Genomic DNA, 26,116 nt, shown 5'->3' with positions numbered 1-26,116 from the left:
AGCTGAAACATACTTCTTCAAAAAAGGTTAAAGCGTTTGGTGCTTCATGTGCCACTACCAGTACTAATTTTGCATTGACTGCTTTAAATATATTAAAAGTCGGTGAAACATCATCTAGCCGTTCAGGTGAAAACCAGGCCACGTTTCTTTGTTTCTAAGTTTTCAGTTTTCTTGCCGGCTAGTACACTGTGGTACTGTGGTGAGTTAGGGGGGCTAGTTTAGTTTATCCAGTTTTTGTGGAGCATTTTAACTGAAGCTCCTGGTCCGTATCTACATAATTGTATGCAATACACTGCTGCCACACCATTGGCTGATTAGATAATCGCATCAATAGGTGTAATAAAGTTGGTGTAACAAAGTAAAATTGTTCCTAATAAAGTGCTTGTGAGCGTATATAGGACATTGAAGAGCGTTGGTTACATTCTGAATCCATGTTCACTAATGCTCTGTAGAATAACAGCCGTGTTAGTTTGTCTTAGTTGCTTTTGAATTTCATTATGAAATGCTGTGACAATTTTGGTGGTAGTTCTTTGTCATTTCCACCAGTGAGCTGCTCACACTAAACAGATTATATTACTTTGTGAGAACCATATCAATATCTCGTTTCACATTTACGAGCGTGCCACAAGATGAAATCTCTAAATATCCTTAAATGGCGTGTCTTTATTTCCATTAATAGTAACCTTCACAATATACCATCTGATATTTTAACAACCAATTTAATAGAGTGCTCATTGCGGCAGATGAAGACTGACTAATAAGACATGGCCAAAGACAGCTCGATATAACAGGCCCAAAGTCTTCATCCTCAGACATAATCCCTTGAAGCGAGGAACTGCAAACTCCACTTCTAACTGGCTTGTCATGGAAATGTGAACGTTTTCTATTCAGTGTCCGTCCCGAGGACTACTAAACATTCAATTGGCTGACAGAGTCGACACCTGGGGGATGTCAGTTTAGCAGGGCCTGTGTAAGGAGTTGCCTGCATCCGAGGTGGGATTTAAATCCCGAAGTCTCACTCTTCCTTAGACCGATGTGTTACCGGTTACCCTAGCCGAGGGCAACAGCGTTATTTTGAATTTGACGGTTGTGTCATCAGAGTGTATGTCAGGTAACCGGCGACTAGACCCACACCTCACTGCGATTCAATGGCAAAGCAACACCCGCTACAATCGCACTCCATCACAATCTAGGTCAGTCGGTAACAGTGTGCAAATCAGCAGTAGATGTTCCTTTGGATGCTTTGAAAATGTCTGAACGGAGATGCATTGCATGCCAGATACACCGTCCTGCACACATAGTGACCTGAGACCAGCAGCACAGATGTACGTAAACCAGAGCTGGGGTCGACTGAACTGCGGGCGCGTCTGTGTCCCAAGACTGCAGCGGAACGCCTCCGATGTGACCTTTGAACCCTGTACGACGCGACAGGGCTCTCTGGGCGACTCTGTTCGGGGCGTTCAGGGCGTGGCGATGTCCTCGATCCCGCGGGCGAACAGCCGAATCAGCTGACAGTGCACTCTGTGGACACAGGAGGAGGAGTTCAGTTACCCTGTTTGGCCTTCTGAGAATTCTCAACCCTGCTGAACAAAAACGGCTCAAGCTAGGTTTTCACCAGGTCAGACCAGCTCCATACTCAACATGGTTATGACCAGCTCAAGCTAGGTTTTCACCAGGTCAGACCAGCTCCATACTCAACATGGTTTGACCTGCTGAAGCTAGGTTTTCACCAGGTCAGACCAGCTCCATACTCGACATGGTTATGACCAGCTCAAGCTATGTTTTGAAACGGCTGGTAGCTGGTTATTTCAAGCCGGTCAAAACTGGAATTTACACCAGGGTACTGACGTGCTTTTTGACCTGTGAATACTATCTTATACAAGAGGCCGTTTCATTTTATGCATCTTTTAGTAAAACGTTTTAATGCCGAATTTTTACGTTTCTTTGGCGGTCTGAGATCTCTCTACTGAAGTGCTATTTGACACGTGAAAATGGTATCATAAGAACTGGCCGTTTTATTTTATGCGTTTTTCTGTAAAAAAAAAAACCCCTTTTTTTAATGCTGAATGTTTTACTTTTTACCCTGGCTTTGAGGTTTCTCTTCTGAAGTGGTTTGTGTGTCTGCAGAGAGTAACACAAAGATGGCCCTTTGCGAGGCAGATTAACGGGCGCTTGGCACTTGGGGCTTTAGTGCGTCGTGAAACCGCCCTGGATGGCTTTTATCGCACGCCGCAGGCCCGAAGGGGAGTGCAGGTAGCAGCAGAGGGCCAGATGGTTTTACGCTCCGTGTTAACGCACACAGTGAGAGGGTCTCAGTGTCGGTGTGTTTTTTTGGGGTAAAAAACGCATGTCGTTATGCAGCTGTGCATCGCAGATAGGCACGGAGCAGGCCCTGCCAGTCCCGCATTAAACTGATGATGAATACGCCAGAAATAAAACCTTATTCCCCCTCCCGTCCAGATGCGGATAAATCTCTGTCTGTGTGGAGTTTAGTCTTTCAGAGTTTCAGAGTGTGAGCTCCTGTGTGTGTGTGTGTGTGTGTGTGTGTGTGTACGTGAACTACTGTGTGTTCTTGTGCGTACGTGCTCATGCGTGTGTGTTTGCACGTGTGCATTTCCGTGCGCGTGTTTGTGTGCAATGTGTGTGTGTGCTTCTGCGTGTGCGTGCGTGTGTCTGGCTGTCTCTGGCCCACTAACGTGGCAGAAGCACACATTTGTCCGTAGCGAGTTTGACCATCTGTAAAGCAGCTCATCCTCGTAGCATAATCGCTTTGACATGGAGGGAGGGGAATGAGGGTTAGGGTTAGGAGGCCTGCAGCGTAGTGGTTAAGGTAAAGGACTGGGACACGCAAGGTCGCCGGTTCTAATCCCCGGTGTAGCCACGATAAGATCCGCACAGCTGTTGGGCCCTTGAGCGAGGCCCTTAACCCCGCATTGCTCCAGGGGAGGATTGTCTCCTGCTTAGTCTAATCAACTGTACGTCACTCTGGATGAGTGCCAAATGCCATTAATGTAATGCAATGTTGTGTAATGAGCGTGACTCAGCGGGGGTGGACACGTACCCCACGTCCACGCTGGCGTGGGGGAGGATCTCTCCGTCGCAGTTCCAGCTGCTGCAGACCGGATCCCCCTGGCGCTCGCTGCGCCTAGGCGTGAAGCAGAACCTCCGCACACGGTGCACCTCCACGAAGGACAGGTCAAACTGCAGGGGTCAGGACCACAGCGCAAAGAGGGTTAGCCACGAAGGACAGGTCAAACTGCAGGGGTCAGGACCACAGCGCAAAGAGGGTTAGCCACGAAGGACAGGTCAAACTGCAGGGTTCAGGACCACAGCGCAAAGAGGGTTAGCCACGAAGGACAGGTCAAACTGCAGGGGTCAGGACCACAGTGCAAAGAGGGTTAGCCACGAAGGACAGGTCAAACGAGACTGTGGTACTGACCGTACCTGCTCGTGGGGGCTGCACGTTGCAGCGGTACTGACCGTACCTGGTCGTGGTTGCTGCATGTTGCAGCGGTGCTGACCGTACCTGGTCGTGGTTGCTGCATGTTGCAGCGGTGCTGACCGTACCTGGTCGTGGTTGCTGCATGTTGCAGCGGTACTGACCGTACCTGGTCGTGGTTGCTGCACGTTGCAGCGGTGCTGACCGTACCTGGTCCTGGGGGCTGGTGTGGCGCAGGAGGTGCCGTAGGAAGCTGGCTCTGGAGCACTTGCGGACCAGGATGAGGTCGGTGGTGCCGTCGGCCAGGTGAGCGGAGGGGGACAGTCCCCCAGGGCTCCGGGGACACGCGCAGCTCATACTGGCCGCGTTCACCGCCAGGAACTTCCCCCGGATCACCCGCCAATCACCACCCTGATCTACAGCACACAACCCAGAGACGGAGATGATCAGTTCAGACTACACATGCACTGTTACACACAACTGAGAGAAATTATTCATTCACATTCAAATAATATAGTATTAAACCTAACTAATCGGTGATTGGTTACACACAAGAGGAAACATATGTCATCATCATAAAGCACTATCTCCAGGAGAGACATAAAACAAAACCAAAGGCAAACATCTCTGGTACTGAACAGACACTGAATTCACAGGAAAATACGAAAGGAACATTGATTGGTCCTGATTTTGGTTGATTGGTTCTGATGTCGGTTGATTATCATTGATGTCGGTTGACCGGCCGATGTTGGTTGAGTGGAAGATGTCGGGTGAGTGGCAGTTGTCACTTGATTGACTGCCCTTTGATTGACTGATGTTGGTTGATTGGTAGATGTTGGTTTGTGTGAGTGAGCACAGCTGTGAAACTATGGGCATGGCACGAGGCTCTGGATCAGAACCTCTGCTAAACTGATGTAATGATAAAGACAAGGTCGTGCACTGTTTTGGCTGGGATGCTACCTCCCCATCCGAAAGCGTTGCTCATGTGCTGCCTCTTCGGCCACCTGGGTAATCAGGTTTCCATAGAAACCACTTATCCGTTGCTTTGCTTGGGGGAGCGACCCCACCCTCAATATAACACATGGCTCCTGATGAGAGACCCCCCCCCCCACCCCTGTGCCATCCACCAGCTGCTCCGCTCTCAGCACACGAGCGACTCCATTTTGGCTCCAGATGACAGGACAGCAGTTGGCACGGAAGAGGTGGGAAAGGGAGCAACTGCCTGGAAAGAGTGTGGCTTTGTTGAGTGAATACCAGCCAGTATAGGGAGAAAGTTGTATCTCTCTCCAGTGCACATGGGAGATGATGCAATCGTTGTGAGAAACAAAATGGCGGCGCCCTTACCCCTGCCGCGGACACAGTTTCCTGTCCCGTAGGCCTGGCTGTCCTTGAGGCACCTGGAACACCTGTGGGCGGGTCAGAACAGATGATGTCAGCACTGCATTAACCTAGTCGTGTGAAGTTAAATTAAATGAGTGTTGGACGGACCAATCCAGTAAAAGGACACTTGTAAATAATACCTGGCTAATAATTTGGCAAAGGGGCTGTGTGGGTAGAGGTAGAGTTCATTGGGTCATTCACAGACAGGTGCAAACCAATCAAAACACTGCAGGCATTCCACAGCATGAACAAAAAAACCCATCAATTCAGTACCTGCAAATAGTCTCAGAATCGGTACTTGTTATAACTAAAATTACAGTTAGTATTGCACCCAAGCCAAATCGCATGCTTTCCTTGTTCCCAGACCAATTATTGTCATGGATACCTCAGGGAGTCTGTTCCTACGATAGAAAAAATGACAAAGAGGGATTTAACCCTGTGACCTTTCTTTTAACACTCCTCCACACTTCCTGCCTGCAGGTGATGTCTGAATCACACAACATTACATATGCCTTTCCTAATGTCAGAGGGAGAATGATTCAAAACAAAACCTCAAGCTTTCATGCCTATTTAGAAGCACACAGCTAATGCTGTGTCATGCAGGTGTTGTTATGTTGCTCCTGAGGTTTACCAGTGATATTTGGAAAATCAGATCAGTGGAAAATAACGAGCATTAAACGGAAAGTGATTGTTTTTGGCACATAATAAACCAACATTTTAATGACTTCCAAATACAGACACAGCATATTTTGTTGCTTGAACAGGGCACTGTCTCAACACACCCCTACTATCTTGACTCTGCATATTTAAAAAACAAGACATTTTTGCATTTGCCTATAATTGACTATAATGTGAATGTGAATGTGAATGCTAATGCTAATGTGAGTATGAGTGTGTGTGAATGCTAATGCTAATGTGAGTGTGACTGTAAATACTAATACTAATGTGAATGTGTGTGAATGCTAATGCTAATGTGAGTGTGAGTGTGAATGCTAATGTTAATGCTAATATGAATGTTAATGTGAATGTGTGTGAATGCTAATGCTAATGTGAATGTGAATGTGTGTGAATGCTAATGCTAATGTGAGTGTGTGTGAATGCTAATGTGAATGTGAGTGTGAATGCTAATGCTAATGTGAGTGTGAATGTGTGTGAATGCTAATGTTAATGTGAGTGTGAATGTGTGAATGCTAATGCTAATGCTAATGTGAGTGTGAATGTGTGTGAATGCTAATGCTAATGTGAGTGTGAATACTAATGCTAATGCTAATGTGAGTGTGATTGTGTGTGAATGCTAATGCTAATGTGAGTGTGATTGTGTGTGAATGCTAATGCTAATGTGAGTGTGAATACTAATGCTAATGCTAATGTGAGTGTGAGTGTGAATGCGAGGAGGAAGAAGCTGACACACTGTTTACCCAGCTCTGCATGTGGTCTTGTCCCTGGGGCTCCCCGCCACGTCTGTAGCTGGCAGGAACGACACTGTTCCCTCGTAGTAATTGTGTGCCAGAAACGTCTTCAGACCTGTGGAGAAGGAGAGCGCGTGTTTTATGCAGCGTTAAACGAGTGAAAGTCCCTGTCACAGAGAGGTACTGCGTATGAAAGCAAACCAATGTGACTGGGGAGTAGGTGAGCAGGTCAGGTTCAGATTAGGGGGTTGATCGGCCCATTACGGGGTCAGACAGCACACTGTAAAAGAAATAAAGTGAGAGTGGAGGTACATTTTCCTTCTTCAAGGATAACATTTCCAAAATGTACCCTGAGAGTACAGTAATGTTTTCTTTGGGAACAAATTAGTATGTTTTCCAAGCACAAAAAGTAGTTATATATTACTGGTTAAGTGTACAATTGTCTGTACCTATATGGTACTGCCCCAGCGACAAGCACTTGTACCTTTTCTATCTCTGAGAGTGTCTTTTCCGACAAGCTCACCCGAAACGTCGTATCTGACGGGCCCCATCCAGCGCCTCCTCTCGCTGTCCGTCAGCACGTCGCCGTAGAAACCGTATCCCAGCAGCGAGACGGAGTACCTCAGGAGGGCGTCGGCGTGGCGGATGGAGCAAACGTCCAGGGGCTGGGTGTCGCCTGCGGAGAGCCGGGCCGCAGCGTTAAAAACGCCCCGCGCCCCCCCCCCCCCTGAGATCCGCCCGTCTACGCTATCGCTACCGGCGGGAGGCCTTCTCACCCACGATGATGTGCAGGGCGGAGGTCACGGGGTCGTTCACGCCCACGGTCCCGTAGCAAACGCAGTCCGTCGACCCTGCACCGAGACCTCACGTCAGCACTTTAGGGTAACGGCACACCGGGGAGACGTTTCAGTCCGGACTCTGATTGCATTTATGACGGCCGCTAATATCGTACTGATATCAGCACTCGGGAGTTATATAAGGTAATTAAAAAGTGCAGCCGTAATCAGGTTGCTGGAGTTCACGGGTGTTGTGTAATGTCGTCACCTCGTGTCAGAACACGAGGGAAGAACAGTTTCTTTATGTGGCAATGAGCTATGCACAAATGCATGGAAAACATGAAGCAGACATACATTTTTTACTGATTTATTTTTGTATTTTCCTCCAAGTTTGAAATAGCTAAATGTATTTCTCCTCCAGTGAAATCGCTTGGACCTCAATTCAGGAGAAAAACGTATTTCAGAGTGTTTCGAAAGTGTGGAACCACAAACACCTTCTCATTGTTTAGGATATCAGACAAGCTGAGGGGGAAAAAGGCAGGGAGTTGAAATGAATCGCGTTGCTGTCAGAGGTTCGGCTCGTGTAGGGTTGCCTTTGTGTGGTCCGGAGGAGAGACTCCACACTGCATAGGGTCGCCAGACTTGCTGCCCAGCCTACTGCAGCAAATCAGTGAATCAGGTGAAGCCAGTGACAGGCTGTGTGATACACGGCTCCTGTCCTGGGATTCAGGACGCTTTAATAATTCATGCACAGCACACGGCCCCCTAATAGAATTTTAAATGACGGAACCTTGTGCCTGCCCAACCGTGTCGTCGCCACGGCCCGCCTGGTTGCTATGGAGCCCCCCCCCCCCCCCCCGAAAGGTTCGCCACGGCGACGTTGTGCTCTACGCTCGATGCTTTTTCACAATTTCTGCCCCCGTGAAAGTGGCACGCTTTCAGTGCTGCTGTGTCACGATGTGTCAAATCTTCCCCAAAACACCCAACAGCAGGGGGAGAGTCTGGGGCGGGCAAGGTTGGACGTTTCTCGATGTTAACCCACCTCCTCGAATGGTCCGTCGGTTCATCTGTTTCGTTGTCTGTTCAGAGCAATGGAACGGAAATGTGTGTGTGTGTGCTTATGAAAAAAATAAATCGAAAAACGAAGCCCAACTGATAATTCAAAATGGCCGCCCTGTCGATGTATCCTCGACCCGCCCCTGCACCGCACACAGGCGGAGAGATGTACGTGACAGACTCACCGGCGGGAATGATGCCAATCCGGACGGGACACGGCACCAACCTCTGCTCCCTGCGGTTCTGGTCCACGCCGGCGTCCCTCTGAGTCCGGGAGACCAGCCCGTGCAGAACCTCGCTGAACATGCCGTCGCCCCCCACGCACACCACGCTAGCACAGACCACACAGAGATGAACTACACTTACACTCACCTTCAGTGTGTGCGTGTCTCCACGCACCACACCTGTACGCCCCTCCTCCTCCCACATCGGGTGAAAAATGGGGCCAGCTCAAAATGGAGGAAGAGAATATTAACTTTGCGCTCTCACCCACAGAGGACCCGCCTCTGCTCTGACATTAACATCTTACTCAGCGAACGTCTGCCTCCCCCACACCGGCACGGCTGGAGAGCGAATCGTTAACTCGTTACCTCTGACTAACGGCCTCTCCCCGACGGAGTGAAGTCTTCTAAAATGGCCGCCGGCCCACGCAAACCCGGCCCGGTCTCACCTACCCGTCATACTTCTTTAAGTCCGCGTCCGTCTTCAAGTGGTCCCTGGCGTGGTTTGCGCGCTCGGTAACTATGGAGACAAAACACCGTTTGTCACAGGCGAACGGGGTGTTCTGTCGTGCGGTTAGCCCGTGAGAGAGACCGCTTGCTGAGGGAAGCGTTGCGGGCTCTTGGAGACAGCAGATGTTTTTGTCTCAACAGCAACAACTCTCTGTGTAGGCTGGTTTTCGCTCCAACCTCAATCGCAGTCCCAGAAATGTTAACAACATGACCCCTCATGAATCAATGGACTCTGGACACTACAATGCGTCTGGGACGTCATTGTGACGTAGGGCTAGGGAGCAGCAAACACTCTGTGTGGTACCGATGAATTTGATTACGTTATGTAGACATCAGGGAGAAGACTTACTGGGTACGTGTGGTGGAATTAGAGCGGATGAGAAAGAATAACCATTCAACAGAGCACGGCCTTCTGAACAGGCCTGACCGCGTAAGGAATTAGCCGAATTAGATTATCTCAGTCAGAAGCAGGGGACGTTATGAAAGGGGCGTCCCTGACGGGCCTATCGACGCAGCCCGCTGAAGCGCTGCCAGCCACTCCCGCCCAATGAAGCGCCCTTCTGATTAAGCGCCGTTTGTCCACCGCTTACGAGCGGGCCGGCGTTCGAGAAATGCCGCCGGCGCCGTAAAAGGTGATATCGATATCGGGCGGTTATATACCCGCCGATATCCCGTCCTGAAGACGCGGGTCTTCTAAAGACCCGCCTCCGGTGATCGATGGCTCTCCGCCGGCCGTGTTTATCGATCATCAGATCCTCCATTATGGCGTTTGGGTGATAGATAGAGCGGTAAATAAAAGCTCGTTCCCGCCCGTGTTCTGCTGTCGGGGCCGCTCGCCTCGCCGAGATCAATCCGTTTTTTTTTTATCCGTTTTTTATTTAAATGTTAATGTTGCCCGTTGACGGGGGCTCACCAATCACGGGGGATGTTGACGGGGACTCACCAATCACGGAGGCGGATATCGAGGCGCGGGAGAAGAGGGGGGCCACCTTCTCCTCGTAAATCTGCTTCCCCCGCCCGCGTCCTCCGTGGGGATTGATGTACACCAGCAAGTGCCTCGGCCTCCCCGCTGGGGAACGACAGGAGAGGGCCGCTTGTTACAAACCGCCCGCACGTGACACGCTGGGCGTCTCCCAAAATATCAACCGCCGCCACCAACCTCTCCAACAGTCATCGAAGGGTCGTGATGTTCAACGTCCTTCCCATACCCCAGAAACAGAAGCACAGCTGAGCTAGAGTTCATTGACCGGCTCGTTCAGTTCTAAAAGTACTGTGAGTGGCCATTTCTGAGAAGATCAGTACCGTCATGACCGTTAGAGACTGTGATCAGTCTCAGTAATAGCACATAATGTACATCTCGGCTGATGTAGAGTCTCATTGACATTGCCTAAAGGGACTGACTTTGTTTGTGTCTCCTCCTTAAGCATAACTCTATTTTGGGAGAAGGGGGGGGGGGGTTAATTTTGGCATTTGCATGGAGCCCTTTTGCCTGCTCTAGGCTGCCTATCTCAGCTAACCCGGAATGTTCTCAATGTTATAGCATTAACAAAACACTCCAGTAACATTGTGAGCTGGGAGCCAGCCAAAGAAGGCAGATTCCAGGCAAATTAATAATTAATGCTGTACTTACCCCCCCTCCCCTCCAAAAAAAAGGGGTTATGCTTAAGATGGAGGGCCCATATGACCATAAACAAAATCACAGGGCCTTCCGGCAATGTCTATTAGACTCTACATCAGCTGAGACATACATTGCGTCCCATTACTGAGACAGAGCGTGAGATAACGGTAATGCTGCTATCGATCTTTTAACAGAAACGGCCCTGGTCGTCGGGTGAAGTCACTCTTGCACCATGGACAATATGCAACCCATAACAAGCCGATTCTGCACTGCCGTTTAAGTGGAACAGCAGTTTGCTTTGTTACTTCAAGGCATCGTACACCTCGACAAAGGCAACTCAGCTACAGTAAAATGAATTCAGAAGGAAACTAATAACAACCGTAATGATGACACTGCCTTTTACACCAAAGGCCCTTCACTGCCATCAGAAAAAATCCACTTGTCTAAATGGGAAAACGTGTCAAATTTCTGGTATGGAAATTATGGTGGGGGAGTTAGTGAGTGAGTTGGTTGATGAGGGAGTTGTTGAGGTAGTTGGTTTGTGAGGTAGTTGGTGAGTGAAGGAGTTGGTTGGTGAGGGAGTTGTTGAGGGAGTTGGTTGGTGAGGGAGTTGGTGAGTGAAGGACTTGGTTGGTGAGGGAGTTGGTGAGTGAAGGAGTTGGTTGGTGAGGGAGTTGGTGAGGGACATACTGAGTTTGGAGAGCTGGTCGCGGATGCTGTGGATCCACTGCTGACGCACTGCTCTGTCCGCGCACTGGAAGGTGACATCTCTACACCGCCAGCGGTGCTGCTTCACCCGCTCCACATACGACACTGGGAGAGAATGAGAGAGAGAGGGAGGGAGGGATAGAGGGAGAGAGAGAGAGAATGAGAGAGAGAGGGAGGGAGAGGGAGGGAGGGAGGGAGAGAGAGAGAATGAGAGAGGGAGAGAGAGGGATGAAAGAGAGGGAGAAGGAGGGAGAGAGGAAGAGAGAGGGAGGGAGGGAGAGAGAGACCAAGTTGAAGATCTAGCTCCTCGTATTAAAGGGAGCATGTTAACATGTAGAGGGGAACAGTGGTCCGCAGCATCTGACTACCAGGCTGAGCTTAAAGCACTCATAGCACTGCTAATGCACACATCCCACATGGAGTCATTCGATGAATAGGAAATGGGCCAAACATGATGAAAGCAATAACATTTCAGCAAGAAAATGTAAATACATTTTTTCAAATGTCTCACTGGAACTCAAGAAAAATGATGAGTCCCAGACCAGACAAACTGACCAAATAGACCAATATTAAAATGTAGATTTTTGTGTGCTGTTTCGGAAGAGCCATTACTCCATTCCCTCTGAAATTCACCGTCTTTGAAAAGCTGGAGATTACTGTTGGACCCCCGAAGCGCAGGGTAGGCACAGGGGAGAGTCGAAGACATAGAAATGATAATGGCGATGGGTTTGTCCTTTGAGTGGCCGTAGTGACTGCAGGCGGGTAAAGGGCGTCTGCACTCCGCGCTCGTACCTGTGAATGCGTACGGATACCCCTCCGCAGGCCGCCGGGAGAGTCTCTGCCACCTCCCGCCGGTTTTGCCCCGACCTTCCACGTCTGCTTCTCGGACTGCGAGGATTTCACATACGGGCACACAGACGCTTCCTGCAGATCAGACATCGGCTGTTTTAATATAAAGCAGGAGACATGCTGGTTAAGAAGCAGTGCAAGGAAATGCACACCAGAGATATCTGGCAAGGTGCTTGGTCACGGGAACATAAGAATCGGAAAAAACGGCTAGCTCAGTCAGACGTCAAGCGAGGAAGTAATGCACATATGTCAAAACGCCAAACTTATTTGAAATGTATTTATATTACCACACTCTCAGAAATAAAGCGCCTAAAAAGGAACAAATGCTTGTTGCTGGGGCGGCACCCTATAGGCGGATAAAATACATTATTAATTTGTATCTTTTTTGCTCGGAAAAAGTCAATTGTACCCAAAGAGAACATTACTGTACTTTCAGGGTAGAATTGGGAAATTTGAGTGTAGAATCAGCCCTTTGAGCCCTGTTTGAGGTTATGTACTGCCAAGTCACAAGGTGTCTCTCTGTGTATTTACAATGGAAAATGGTGTTGTGTGAATAAGGCAGAGGTGTGGCAGATCTGCCCAACAGATGGCCTTATCTGACTTTACAGCCTGCATGCTTCCACTACAGGGTAATGTACTGTACACCTGCGAGTTTAGTGGAGAAGGTTGGGATGAGTACTTTGCTCAAGGGTGGGTGCGGTACCCCTGGTAACCAGCTCGTAAAAACCCAGCGCGATAAAGACTGGCCCACATCATCACACCCGGCGCACACAGAGTGAGCAAAGCCAGGGGAGATAGAGAGTGTGTGAGAGTGTGAGAGAGTGTGAGAGTGTGAGAGAGTGTGAGAGAGTGTGAGAGTGTCAGAGAGTGTGAGAGAGTGTGAGAGTGTGAGAGAGTGTGAGAGAGTGTGAGAGTGTGAGAGAGTGTGAGAGAGTGTGAGTGTGAGAGTGTCAGAGAGTGTGAGAGAGTGTGAGAGTGTGAGAGAGTGTGAGTGTGAGAGTGTTAGAGTGTGTGAGTGTGAGAGAGTGTGAGAGTGTGAGAGAGTGTGAGAGTGTGAGAGAGTGTGAGAGTGTTAGAGAGTGTGTGAGAGTGTGTGAGAGTGTGAGAGTGTGTGAGAGTGTGAGTGTTAGAGAGTGTGAGAGTGTGTGAGAGTGTGAGAGAGTGTGAGAGTGTGAGAGTGCTAGAGAGTGTGAGAGTGTGAGAGAGTGTTAGAGAGTGTGAGAGTGTGTGAGAGTGTGAGAGTGTGTGAGAGTGTGAGAGTGTGGGAGAGTGTGAGTGTGTGTGAGTGTGTGTAAGTGTCAGAGAGTGTGAGTGTGTGTGAGAGTGTGTTAGAGTGTAAGAGTATGTGTGCGTGTGAGACTGTCAGAGAGTGTGAGTGTGTGTGAGAGAGTGTGTGAGAGTGTGAGATTGTGGGAGAGTGTGTGAGAGTGTGTGAGTGTGTGAGAGTGTGAGAGAGTGTGAGAGTGTGTGAGAGTGTGAGAGTGTGTGAGAGTGTGAGAGAGTGTGAGAGTGTGTGAGTGTGAGAGTGTGAGAGAGTGTGAGAGAGTGTGAGAGTGTGAGAGAATGTGAGAGTGTGAGAGAGTGTGAGAGAGTGTGAGAGTGTGTGAGAGTGTGAGAGTGTGGGAGAGTGTGAGTGTGTGTGAGTGTGTGTAAGTGTCAGAGAGTGTGAGTGTGTGTGAGAGTGTGTTAGAGTGTAAGAGTATGTGTGCGTGTGAGACTGTCAGAGAGTGTGAGTGTGTGTGAGAGAGTGTGTGAGAGTGTGAGATTGTGGGAGAGTGTGTGAGAGTGTGTGAGTGTGTGTGAGTGTGTGTGTGAGAGAGTGAGAGAGTGTGTGAGAGTATGAGAGTGTGTGTGAGTGTGAGTGTGTGAGAGAGAGTGTGGGAGAGAGAGAATTAATTGCAACAGTGCCAGAAGTTCACAGTTACTGGAGGTTCCATATTGTGGCAGGCGTTTTCCTGGCATGGTTTAGGTACAATCATCCCCTTACAGCGATGAGGGAGGATCTTCGCCCCTTTCTTTGGTAAAAGGACTGTAAGCTGACAAAATGAGCACACTGTTTATGGCTATGGAGACACACTGTGTCCCTCTGTGGTTCTGTTGAGAGGCTTTGGCGCGGATTCTGTCGATCAAACAGATGGTCAGCTCTGTGTTTTTAACAATTAAAGATTTTCCCTTGACTGGCGAAGCTGAGGCTTTTCCAAATCGATGCGTCTTATGAATATTCACGAGGAGGCTTGCCCAAGGACAGAACATCCATTTCCACAATAAGAGCGCGGGCCTACACAGATGAAAGCTTTGTTCGCGTGCTCTAATGCCGGTTTCTTTCTTCTGGCCGGTTAAATTTTTAACGCATCCTGTAGGGTAAACAGTGGGTGCGCCGCTGTCCTGGTTCAGAGACATTATAACACCAGCTCTGTCCTGGGTAGGCCCGCTCTCAACGCTGTTTTTGGAGTTAATAACTCCATTGAGTGCTTGTGTTGGCAAACACCTCTTTTCTCTGCATGGTTCTTCTGTAGAGAGATAATGTGATTCCTTCTGAACGTTGAAAGGACAAAATGCAGGGGTAAATGATTTGGGAACGCTTTATTTTCCAGCCTGTTAATTACGTAGCACTACTTACTGGGAAAATACCAGGTACTTGCTTGGTAACTATTTTGATTTCAGAGGTAAGTGCCATGAACCGGGCTGTCAAGCATACTTACGTAGTACTTAGATGTGCTACTTACTGATTGTTATGGTTGTTTCATAGTACGTACCACTGGGCGGCCTGTAGCGTAGTGGTTAAGGTAAAGGACTGGGACATGCAAGGTCAGTGGTTCTAATCCCGGTGTAGCCACAATAAGATCCGCACAGCTGTTGGGCCCTTGAGCAAGGCCCTTAACCCTGCATTGCTCCAGGGGAGGATTGTCTCCTGCTTAGTCTAATCAACTGTACGTTTCCCTGGATAAGAGCGTCTGCCAAATGCCAATAATGTAAAAATGAAAGTACTTCCCTGAAAGTACTTGTAGAAGTAGCGGTGTACTTGCCTTGTAAGTCCTATGTAATTAACGGGCTGTAAAATAATATGTGATAGTGTTATTTTTATTCAAAGTTGTTTTGTAGACTGGTGCATTATCCTAAAATATTTGATAGACCGGATTTGAAATGATCGCCCAAAACTAAAGGAAACCCAAGCGCTTGAGATTTCATTGTACTTTTCAATCCTGCATTCCGTAATTGTCAATGCAGCATTCCATACTTCCTGTCATGTGACGAATGACTTCCTTGTTCAGCAGCTGCCCTCGTTTCGATTCCCAGTGCTCGGCGATTCACTCTGCCAAAGCAGCGACCTGTCAATATTCATGAACCAATCAAGTAGAGACACGCAGTAGTACGATTAGATCCACGGTAACCACATTTCAGTATGGAGAATAATTAATTTAAGCAAGTATTCTCTTCTGGGTTCTTGTACAGCATTGGCATTGACATTCATTTTTAAATGTTCTGCTCTGATGGGCGAAAAAAGTCAGAACAGAATTACCGCGAGCAGAGAAAGAGGCAGCGATGTTATGTAACGAAGCTTGCCAAATGAAGATTGTCTGCCTCGTATTTTAGACAAGAGGGAAATCTTTAAAATGCAAATAAGGATATTGAAGTGAGATTCAAGCCTTGAATCGCTCAGCGCAGTATAGTTTCAGTAAGCCATCTTCTTAGCGGGGTTCTTTAAGTCTGCGGGGACAACAAGGAGAGCTTTGTTCCTTTCATGGGTGGGAGCCCTTATCTCATGGCAGGAGCATCACTGGCTTTTATTCAGTCATAATAACCTTCTAACAAGGGATGGCTCTGCCTTTCAAACCTCGGGGAATGAAAGCCAAAGCCAACTGAAAGAGACCATATTTGTTGGTCAGATCTGTTTTTCTGTTTTGTTTTCAGTCCTCTCTATTTCACCATTCCTTCCTTGCACTTGTGGCTTGTGAGTTAGGAAGAAAGCATCAAGTTACATTATTGCAATGCATTACCGCCATTTATCAGATGCTCTGATCTAGAGTCGCGTATATAATTTTACCATTTTTTTTATTTTATTTTTTTATGTTATCCATGTAAAAAGCTGTATAGATACTGAAACAGTGCAGGTTAAGGACTGTACCTCGCTCAAGGGAACAATGGCAAGTGTGTTGGGAATCGAACCTGCAACCTTTCACTTACACAGACAGTTCCTTGACCCCTTACACTCCACCGCCATACATGTAATTTAGCTGTCAAAATAAGGACCCAGATGCTGGCCCAGTCAACCAAGGGGAACTCACAAGGGTCCGTCTTACAGATTAAACCCAGGTCCCGTCTCACTGTGGTCATTAAAGATCCAATGACACTCTTCTCGGTTGTCCTGGCTAAATTCCCAACCTGGCTCTCTCAACCTGTCACCTAATCATCCCTTGATTTAATTGGCAAAAACACGGTTCTCAGCTGCTGTGTGGTGAGCGTTCTGGCACAAAATGGCCGCCGTGCAGCACCCATTGGTGGTGATGGGGGCCAGTTCCCCCCCCATCACTGTAAAGTGCTTTGAGTGTCTAGAAAAGTGCTACATAAATGCAATGATATATCTATCTATTTCACATCACCCCTGGTCTCTTCTGCCCAGTGACCACCGTCTCTGCGAGAGGCACGGCCTCTGTACAGTATCTGTCCATTTAAAGCGCATAGCCACGTTCTGCAGACCGCCCCAGCAGTTTCCAGAGAGCTGCTCATTGACGTCACGCACACGGGGGCCCGGCCTCGCTGTGTGTTTACCCAGGAGCCTGGGACGCCAGTCCTCTTTTTCAGGGACACAAGGTCACACAGTGTGTGCTCTGTCCCGCCTGACAGTATGCCCCTGACTGACGTACTGTCCAGAAGCACACGTCAGCCCTCTTTCCCTCTCACACGTGCAGTGCCCCCTTTGCTGTTCATGTTTTTCGCTTGTCCGGTAGCCCTAGGGTTAGATTAAACTGGCATTGTCTGGTAAAAATGCTAATTGCTGCTATCCTCTTCAGATATGTGTGTGTGTGTGCGAGCTAGAAGACTTTGGTGCACTACATTTTCCATTGCATTGGCAAATAGTTTCAAAACACTCTTTTTTTTTTTTACAAGTAACCTTATAGCTTTGAAGCGCTCCTTCACAAACACAGAACAGCTCACGGCCACAGCAGTGTGTCACCCTGGCCTGACCTAATGTTTGATGTACATTGAACGCTTGTATGGGGCAGATTTTAACAAAAAGCTGGACAGGCCTAATTCTGGCTGAAATAATGTGTGTGTCTTTACTCTGACCAGCCTGTGAGGACAGTCTATTGAAATGCCAGAGATCAATAGAGATCAATCTGTCAAAATGCAGAATAAATAGCATCATAATGTTGAGCACGTTGACACAGCATCACTATCAGAAAAAGCATCGTCACTGTGAAGAAATCTCCAGTGTGAAACTACGGTTGAGTAACTGCCGTGTCATGGGAGTCTTACACCAACAGACCTTACTGTGCTATCAGATTAGCCGCAGAAGGATGCAATGCTGGGCATATCATCACTGTGATTTCCGCCACGAAATATTTAACAATGGTGACAATATTAACGATCTTTGACAATGCGCACGTCTTTCGTCCACACATCTGGACAGCAATGAAGAAAACCCGCGGGTTTTCTACGATAAAATGACGTACTGTAGGTAATGTCGGAAAAAATCGCTAAAAGGTCCTCGCTAAAAAAGAACATGAACACGGAAATAAGCAGTCGCTATCCACGAGTTTCAATTTCGCACCGCATTCACACTTTACAATAGCATATACAGTTGTCCCATTTCCCAAAAATAGACGGAGAAGAGAGGCAGCGAACAGAAGTTTTTTTTGAGCCATCTGTAGCCCATTGTGCAACATCCTACAGCTGACACGCAACTCTGCACAGGCAGAATTAAAATGACAGACTCGTTTACTTTCGTTCCGTGAGCCTATTCTGATCACTCACCGACTTTGCAGGATTTTTGTAATGTTCTGGAGACGCGTTGTTTCTTCATCCATGTCAATTGTGCGCAGTTTAAGGTTACTTCATAGACCCTGTTTTTCAGTAAAAGATGATGTGACAATAACCTTGGTGGCTTTTCCATTTTTACACCAGTATGTCGCAGCGATGTGCGGCAGAACGGACGAAACGTTCATCTCATTCTTCCGTCAAATAGCCGTTACTTTATACCGCACCTGATGCCATCTACCGTACAGCTGACGACAACGTTGCACTTTTCACCGTTGTTTATGTTCAGGATTGCGTAGCGGTTTTCTCAGTTTACACAGAACACAGACTGACACGGCGTGGAGGCGTCAACACGTATGCTAATCTCTGTGCGCTGATTCGTCTAAAAGGGAGGCTCGTTTCGCTGATCAAAACAGCGCATGTTGAAACAAGAACCATAGAAGCAACAAACACTTGGAGAAATATTTGAAATGGTTTGAAAGGCTAGAATAAATAGCGCGCTATAATGGCTCGGGCACATATTCCGTATCCATTTCATCTTCACATCTTATTTCAGTACAGAGTTATAGACCGTTAAGTCGAGGGTGTGCACTTGTGACATCACCCATCGGTGGGCTGCAGAATTATTGGCACCCTTGATAAAAATGAAGAAAAGAAAGGCTGTATTTAGTAAACAACACCGATAATAATCGATATGTTATGATCAAACATAAAGGAAAACTATATATTTTAATTTCAACACATTCCATTAAATATTTCAAAGTTTATATTCAGTAATCTAATTTTGTCTGAAAAACATAGGTGTCAAACATTACTGGCACACCAAACAATTACTGTAAATAAAATAAGAAATTGGCAATACAATTTTACAAAATGTAGTTACTCTCACTCTAAAGGAACTAAAATTTGTGCTTCCATCAAATGTGTTGACTAAACTTTTCACTAATTATAGGAAAAGGCTCACAGCTGTCATCTTCGCCAGATGTGTTTGCACAAAGTATTACATAATTGTGAAACCTGTTTTTTTGGAAAAAAATTTTTTATGTAAGACTATTGTTGATTCCATTGAACAGTAAGTCTTTTTTTTTTTATATATATTTTTTTAGTTTATAGTATTTTTGTGAGCATATTTATCAAGGGTGGCAATAATTCTGGAGCCCACTGTATGTGGGGTATGTTGTCACATTGGCTTTTTACACAATCTCTCCCCTATGTGTATTTCCGGCAGATTCTGAAAAATGAATGAATAAATAAATAACTAAATAACAAAGATTCTACAAGATAGATGGACATAGCCCTAATAAAATGAGAATTTAACGTGAGATTACGGAGAATTGCTCCAGCACACCAGCAAACATTCCCCCATCCCTCGCCGATGCTAGCGGAACACATGAACACCCACAACACCAATTACAGGAAAATAGTGACGCAATTAGCTTACAAACTGCCGTCGAGGTGAGGGCCGAGACACAAGATACGATCAATTAATAGTTTTTAGGGAAATGGATGGAATCATTAAGTGGGAAAGCCTCAAGGCCTCCTCCACTAACTACTGACAGTTTCTACAATAAAGTCCTCAGCTACACACACTCACACACACACTCACACACACACACACTCACACACACACACACACACATACGCACACACACGTACATACACACACATACACACACGCACATACACACACACACACGCACATACACACACACACAGACACAGACACACACACACAGACACACAGAGACACACACACAGACACGCACACACACACACACGTACGTACACACGCACACACACGCACATACGTACACACACGCACACACACACGCATATACGTACACACACGCACACACACACATACACACACACACGCACACACACACACACATATACGTACACACACGCGCACACACACACACACACACACACACATATACGTACACACACACACGCATATATGTACACAGACACACACACACACACACACACATATACACACACGCACACACACACACACACACACATATACATACACACACGTGCACACACAGCTTCCAGTCTCCTCTCTATCTCCCATCCTCCTCGTCCTCTCTTGCTGTGAGACAGAAGCTTCCAGTGTGAACTTCTCCATACATAGCAGTGCTGAATAACTGAACTCCACTCAGACTCTAGAACAGGACAAATGCACAGGAGCGTGATGGTGCACCACTGGTCTTGCATTGTGGTAGTGTTGAGAGAGATAGTTTAGTTTTTCTGTGAACAGTTGGTGAAAAGCCATTTGGTTGAACAGTGGTTGAACAAAATGTCTCTCAAACTGGATTCCCACCCCTTGAAACAGGTAGATTCTGGCGTTTGTACGCCGAGTGGGTTCAAAACTGTCACTGAACCATGTGACCTCAAGAGCGATAACAGCAATATTACATAACGCTTAAATATGTGAGCTGAACAAAGTTTTTCAAACATTGGTTTAATTTAATCTAGAAAATATATGCTGAAAGAATACTTGGAAACCTACCATTATGGCAAGGCACATTACTCATTCTCGACTATAGCAGATGGCCCCTATAATTATAAGCCATATGGTCTCTCAAACAATAGAACTCACAAACATTTTCAGAAGCTCACCAGTGCCATGAAAGGCAGTTTGATCTCAAGTTCTCTTTGAAGCAAGTTTTGATCAAATTCATATTTTGCAGCTCGGTCTTTGAGAAGGTGAAGGCGAATGGTGAGTGAGCTGCAGCACAAATGCCAAATTTGTATCTCTTTTGATAAAACTTTTATAGAAGGAAACCCGTAAAAATGTGTAGTACTGAATCCTGCAGACATAATACCACCTAACCTTGTCTCACCTTCGGATTCTGAGATATTTTCGCGGAATTAAATAGCGTTTTAGTAACATTTATGCGTATTAAATTGACAGATAGATACTGTACTACTGATGCCTCTCGCAGAGACGGTGATCACTGGGCAGAAGAGACCAGGGGCTGATGGGAAATTGACAGATATATCATTGTATTTATGTAGCACTTTTCTAGACACTCAAAGTGCTTTACAGTGATGAGGGGGAAACTCGGCTCAACCACCACCAATGTGCAGCACCCGCGTGGGTGATGCAACGGTGGCCATTTTGTGCCAGAATGTTCACCGCACACCAGCTGAGGTGGAGAGGGAGAGAGCAGTGTTTTTGCTAATTACGTCAGGTGATGCGCAAAATGAGTATTATGGAGGCGCTAAACTTTTAAAGGCCTCTTTTTTCCCAATTTATTAAATAAAGCTGGTCTTGCTGGGTATGAGCTGGTCAACCAGCTAAACCATGTCGAGCTGGGAGCTGGTCTGAACTGGTCAAATAGCTAAACCATGTCGAGCTGGGAGCTGGTCTGAACTGGTCAAACAGTTGAGCTGGGAGCTGGTCTGAACTGGTCAACCAGCTAAACCATGTCCAGCTGGTCTTAACTGGTCAACCAGCGACTCAAACTGTCACACCTAGCTTGAGCCGTTTCTTTCAGCAGGGATGACAGTGACATTGCAGGCCTGATAGTTACTCTCACTCCCGCGTGTCATGTCAGTTTCTGCTGCGGCCCAAGTGTTCAGCTCACGTAATGACACCGATACGACGACTCCGACAGCCGGATAAGACTAAACAAAGTCTATCCTCGGGCGGGCGATTCGTTTGCAGGCGGGAGGAAAACGCACAGGCTTAATTGCCTCACAGGACACCGTGCTGGTGTGAAAAATGTCCGCGCGCGACACGCTTGTTTTTCTCCGCAGAGAAAACGTTGTTCACTTTGTTCGGGGGGCCTCCGGTCGGCCGGTCTTCAGCCTCCGCGGGGGAACAACATTACCCTGCGTCGCCCTGTATTGATTTCTGCTCAGTGACGGCTGCGGATGAAGGCCGGGTCCTCGACAGGAAGCAGAATTGCATCCGTCTCATCCCCTGCAGTGCTGGAAGCTGAAGCCACACTCGGCTGGACCTGAGGCAGCTCTTGAGGAGGCAGTGTTTCGGGTGCTCGTGCGATACGGGGAGGTACAAACTGAACAGTGTGTGACAGTGTGGTTTCGACAGTGTGGTTTCGTTTCGGGGGCGACGTGGCTCAGGCGGTAAGAGCGGTCGTCTGGCAGTCGGAGGGTTTGCCGGTTCGATCCCCCGCCCGGGCTGTGTCGAAGTGTCCCTGAGCAAGACACCTAACCCCCAAATGCTCCTGACGAGCTGGTCGGTGCCTTGCATGGCAGCCAATCGCCGTCGGTGTGTGAGTGTGTGTATGAATGGGTGAATGAGAAGCATCAATTGTACAGTGCTTTGGATAAAGGCGCTACATAAATGCCTGCTCAGGGACGCTTCGACACAGCCCGGGCGGGGGATCGAACCAGCAACTGCCTGAGCCATGTCGCCCCAAATATGCCACATTTCACTACACTGTAAGAGGTAGACTGGGGGTATCAGTCCTCTCACTGACTAGCTTATGTCAGTGTGAGCTGTGATAAACCTTTATTAAGTCTGTAAGTACTTTGGGAAACTATATTCGCAGCTTCATATCCTCCTGTTTTGAGGTTCGTATGATCTGGGGGTGTACCACCAGAAGAGGAAATTGGCTGGTCTCGACACCTCTTGGACATCCCCAATCCCACTTTTTGACAACCTGGCCAGTTAAAGCTCCCCGTAAAACAGATCCAGGTCCTGATTCAACCGCTAAGTGCATGTTCGTTCTTAATTATTTAGCGGACCTTTTTATCCAAAGCGACTTACAGTTAATTAGACTACACAGGGGACAATCCCCCCGGAGCAATGCGGGGTTAAGGGCCTTGCTCAAGAGCCCAACGGCTGTGCGGATCTTATTGTGGCAACCTTCCAGGTCCCAGTCATGTATTTTAGCCACAAGGCTGCAGGCTGCCCGGTGCTACTCAAGACTAAGCATGTGCTACTCAGGGCTCAGGATTCAAGTGCTGCTTCGGAAACAAAGTGTCTGTACTGTTTCATTTATAGTTCAGAAATAGTGTGATTTATAAATAATATAATACTTTACATTTGCTTACATTATTACTCTCTTGTATGTGCTCACTGTCTCTTTGCTGATGCAAAATAGCCATTTAGTGTGATGGTCCGAGATCTAATTCACTCTTTTGTATTGTTTTGCATATCCACTTGCATCCATCCTGATGCATTTCCTGAGGATGCAGTGGATTAAAAAGCAGATCTTCAATCAAATGAACATTGCAGGTCTTTGTGTCAGTTACTGGCAGTCAGTATTCATAGTTTCATATTTAGTGCATATTTAGTGCTGTTCTGAATGGCTGAATTCCAGATGATGAATTCATAATGACGTCTTTTGCTAAGTGCATCTGCAGATTGATTGTAATGTAATGCAGTGATGTAAGATGTGCCAAAAAAAGAAAGTCACAGATGAAGCCAATAGTGTTCATTTCCAAGCGAGCGAGCAAGCTCTTTCACTGGCTGCCATTTTGGCTCTAAAGGCTCATTGACACGGTGAAGGTTTCCCTAGCCCACCTGGGTGATAATATGCAGCATTCCTGCCATTTTGGCTCTAAAGGCTCATAGAAATGGTGAACGTTTCCCTAGCCCACCTGACATTTTGGCTCTAAAGGCTCATTGACCTGGTGAACGCTTCCCTCGCCCAACTGAGTGACGGAAGGCAGCAGTCCCGCCATTTTGACTCTAAGGCTCATTGACGTGGTGAACGTTTCCCTAGCCCACCTGGGTGATAAAATACAGCAGCTCTAAATGCTCATAGACATGGCGGACACTGCTACATTCAGCTGAACGCGGTCCCTGGGGGTTCGTTTTCTCATAAAGAATCACACACGGAGCCCTTGATTCAGACAGGAAATGAGGAGGATTTTCTCCTCATCTAAATGAGCTTTGACCCATCCCCCCCACCCCACCCCCACAGTCTCCTCTCTATCTCTCCTTCCCATGCCTAGGGACAGTTCCTCCTGCAGACCTTTCATGATAACTAATTACTAAACCCTTTCATTTGCTCCTTATGCGTCTCGCTGAGACTACACAGCAGTAGCCTGATCTAACCCATGTCCTTTTAAAAAAAATATATGAAATTTAATATTTTTAGGATTTCTTTTTTTTTTTCCTCTCTCTCTCTTTGTATTGTACCCATCTGAGAAACGGTCCAATCATGGAGGATTTCCAAAGGGAGATGAAATTGAATTCCCCATGCAAGAGAGCAAGGCTGTGAACCTTTTTTTTTCTGACATGGAGGTTTTTGCTGAAAACTAATGCAAAGTTTGCTTCTACATTGTTATGGTAATGAACATTCAGAAAGGAATAAAGAATGGAACAGTTTTTTTTTTTCATTGACATGCAGTCTTCAATTCTGGGAGCGCACCAAGGCACCGCGGATATTGGTCAGGAGAGAAAAGAACACCTAATCTAATTTGCTTTGAATAATTTTTTTTCTCAGAAAGATGTGCCTATTTTTCAGAGTAGACATTCACAGAAGAAAAACGTGATTGATTTTAATTTAAAAACAGCTCGGGAAGGTCTCACCGGGGCGGTGAAATGTACTTCTAATTTATTTTAATTCTTTCAGGTTTGTAGCGTGCGCTGGCAATGAGTGTAAATTGATGTTCCTTTAATTTGGAGTCCTTACACAAAGCTGAAGCTTGGCTTTTTCAGGTGAGCATTTGTGCCCTGTTTTCATGAGCCAACGCAACAAGCAAGTAATGAAACGCGGAATATGTGAGTTCACTGAATTGCTGTCGTCAGTGGATTTAAAAGTGATCCTCACCGTCAGGCTGAAGCCCTACTCACACGTACTGTTCATCCCAGGAACTTGTAGAGTTCAGGCCCATTCCTTCCAAGAAAAAGGGTATGCATTCACAAGCAACTCAGAAATCAGAAATCAGAAATAACGATTTGAATTATGACTCATTTTAAAGGGAGTTTAGCTATTATGCAACAAATAGCTGGGAAAATGGCAGTCATTTGCTGGGCTGCTGAAGTGTTCAGGTACATAATTACCGTATTAAATTCACCTATTCACATCAGGCCCCTAAAAAGATCAGGGAAGTGGTGTGGTTGAATGGCAGCCAAAAACTTTGTGCTTAATATTCATGTCCCTTTCATTTTGAATTCACAGTAAAACCCGCTGCCAAGCGATCTAACGCCAGCCGATAAAAAAAACGAAACTCCTTGGCCTTGGTAAATGCGCGCGCAGGAATCGACTCGCGAGGAGTCGATTCGGTTCCCCAGACCTGTCGGAATAATGAATCTTTTGCTCGCGGTGTTCGTAATGGGGCTGTCTGGGTACGATAACCGGGCTTTGCTTCAGTTTCACTCTTCCCCTGACACTGCTTCAACCGCATCAATAAAGTGGAGAGCGAGCCCCCATGACAGCAGTTCTCCAGCATCTACTTTTATGGCTACAACTGCCCTTTTATCACATTCGTTAAGTTTTAAACCGAAGTCGAGCTGATATTTTTATGAATAGTTGCGCCGCTGTTGTCGTTCCAGCACTGACCTGAGGCTTATCTTCACAAAAAGAAAAATATATTTTTCTGAGAATTGCAGGTGGGTGCTTCAGCTTTTGCAGTCAGATGCAGAGTGAAAGCGCAGTCTCTCCCAGCCTCCATATAATCACGTAACATGATGGTGAGAAGAGGCCACTCAGCCGAACAACGTTCGCCATTTCCTACCGCTAAATAAAATAATTTTTTTAAATAATAAATAATAATTTGTTATTTGGCTGACGCTTGTATGCAAAGTGATTTACAGTTGATTAGACTAAGCAGGGGACGATCGCCTTTTGGAGCAACGTGGGGTTAGGGGGTCTTGATCAAGGGCCCAACGGCTGTGCGGATTTCATCATGATCGCTATGTACACTGGGTATGATACCTACACTCTGAGTGCACCTGGTAATTGTGGTGTTGGCAGCGGCAACCATGGGCCGGGGGGGGGGGGGTGTTTGGGGGTGTGGAGAGAGAAATAATGGGCACTCCTCTCTGTACAGTAATAACGCCTGTGGTTGGGGCTGGCCTCGGGAGTGCGTGGAGTTACTGCCTAGTGTCACTCACTGACTTACCTGGGTAAAGGGCAAAGGCGCTGCTCTGATTGGTTTGACCCTGCGGGTTGCTGAGGTCAGGGGCCTGCCGATTGGTTCGCCCTTCACAATAGAGCCGTTGGGAGAGGAGCTTATTC

The 26,116-nt window shown here is 47.1% G+C and overlaps 1 protein-coding gene across 3 annotated transcripts; it reads right to left on the bottom strand.

Annotated features, from left to right (window-relative positions):
- Positions 1-1,136: 1,136 nt before the first annotated feature.
- LOC133119393 (ceramide kinase-like) lies at positions 1,137-18,255 on the bottom strand. Of its 3 annotated transcripts, none has more exons than XM_061229981.1 (13): positions 17,943-18,255; positions 11,910-12,041; positions 11,100-11,222; positions 9,735-9,860; positions 8,735-8,801; positions 8,246-8,391; positions 7,005-7,079; positions 6,713-6,904; positions 6,238-6,343; positions 4,784-4,845; positions 3,650-3,855; positions 3,062-3,201; positions 1,137-1,521 (listed from the first exon to the last, which is right to left on the bottom strand). In XM_061229981.1, exons 1-13 carry the CDS (start codon positions 18,079-18,081, stop codon positions 1,461-1,463), a joined length of 1,575 nt encoding a protein of 524 aa, XP_061085965.1. In that variant the 5' UTR covers positions 18,082-18,255; the 3' UTR covers positions 1,137-1,460. The 3 variants fall into 3 exon arrangements, with proteins under 3 accessions (XP_061085965.1, XP_061085966.1, XP_061085967.1); XM_061229982.1 differs by having other exon boundaries at positions 6,752-6,904; XM_061229983.1 differs by lacking the exon at positions 7,005-7,079.
- Between the last annotated feature and the right edge of the window lie 7,861 nt (positions 18,256-26,116).

This window comes from Conger conger, chromosome 19, assembly GCF_963514075.1.
Source record: "Conger conger chromosome 19, fConCon1.1, whole genome shotgun sequence".
Taxonomy (NCBI): Eukaryota; Metazoa; Chordata; class Actinopteri; order Anguilliformes; family Congridae; genus Conger; species Conger conger.
This window is presented reverse-complemented; position numbering and strand designations above follow the sequence as displayed.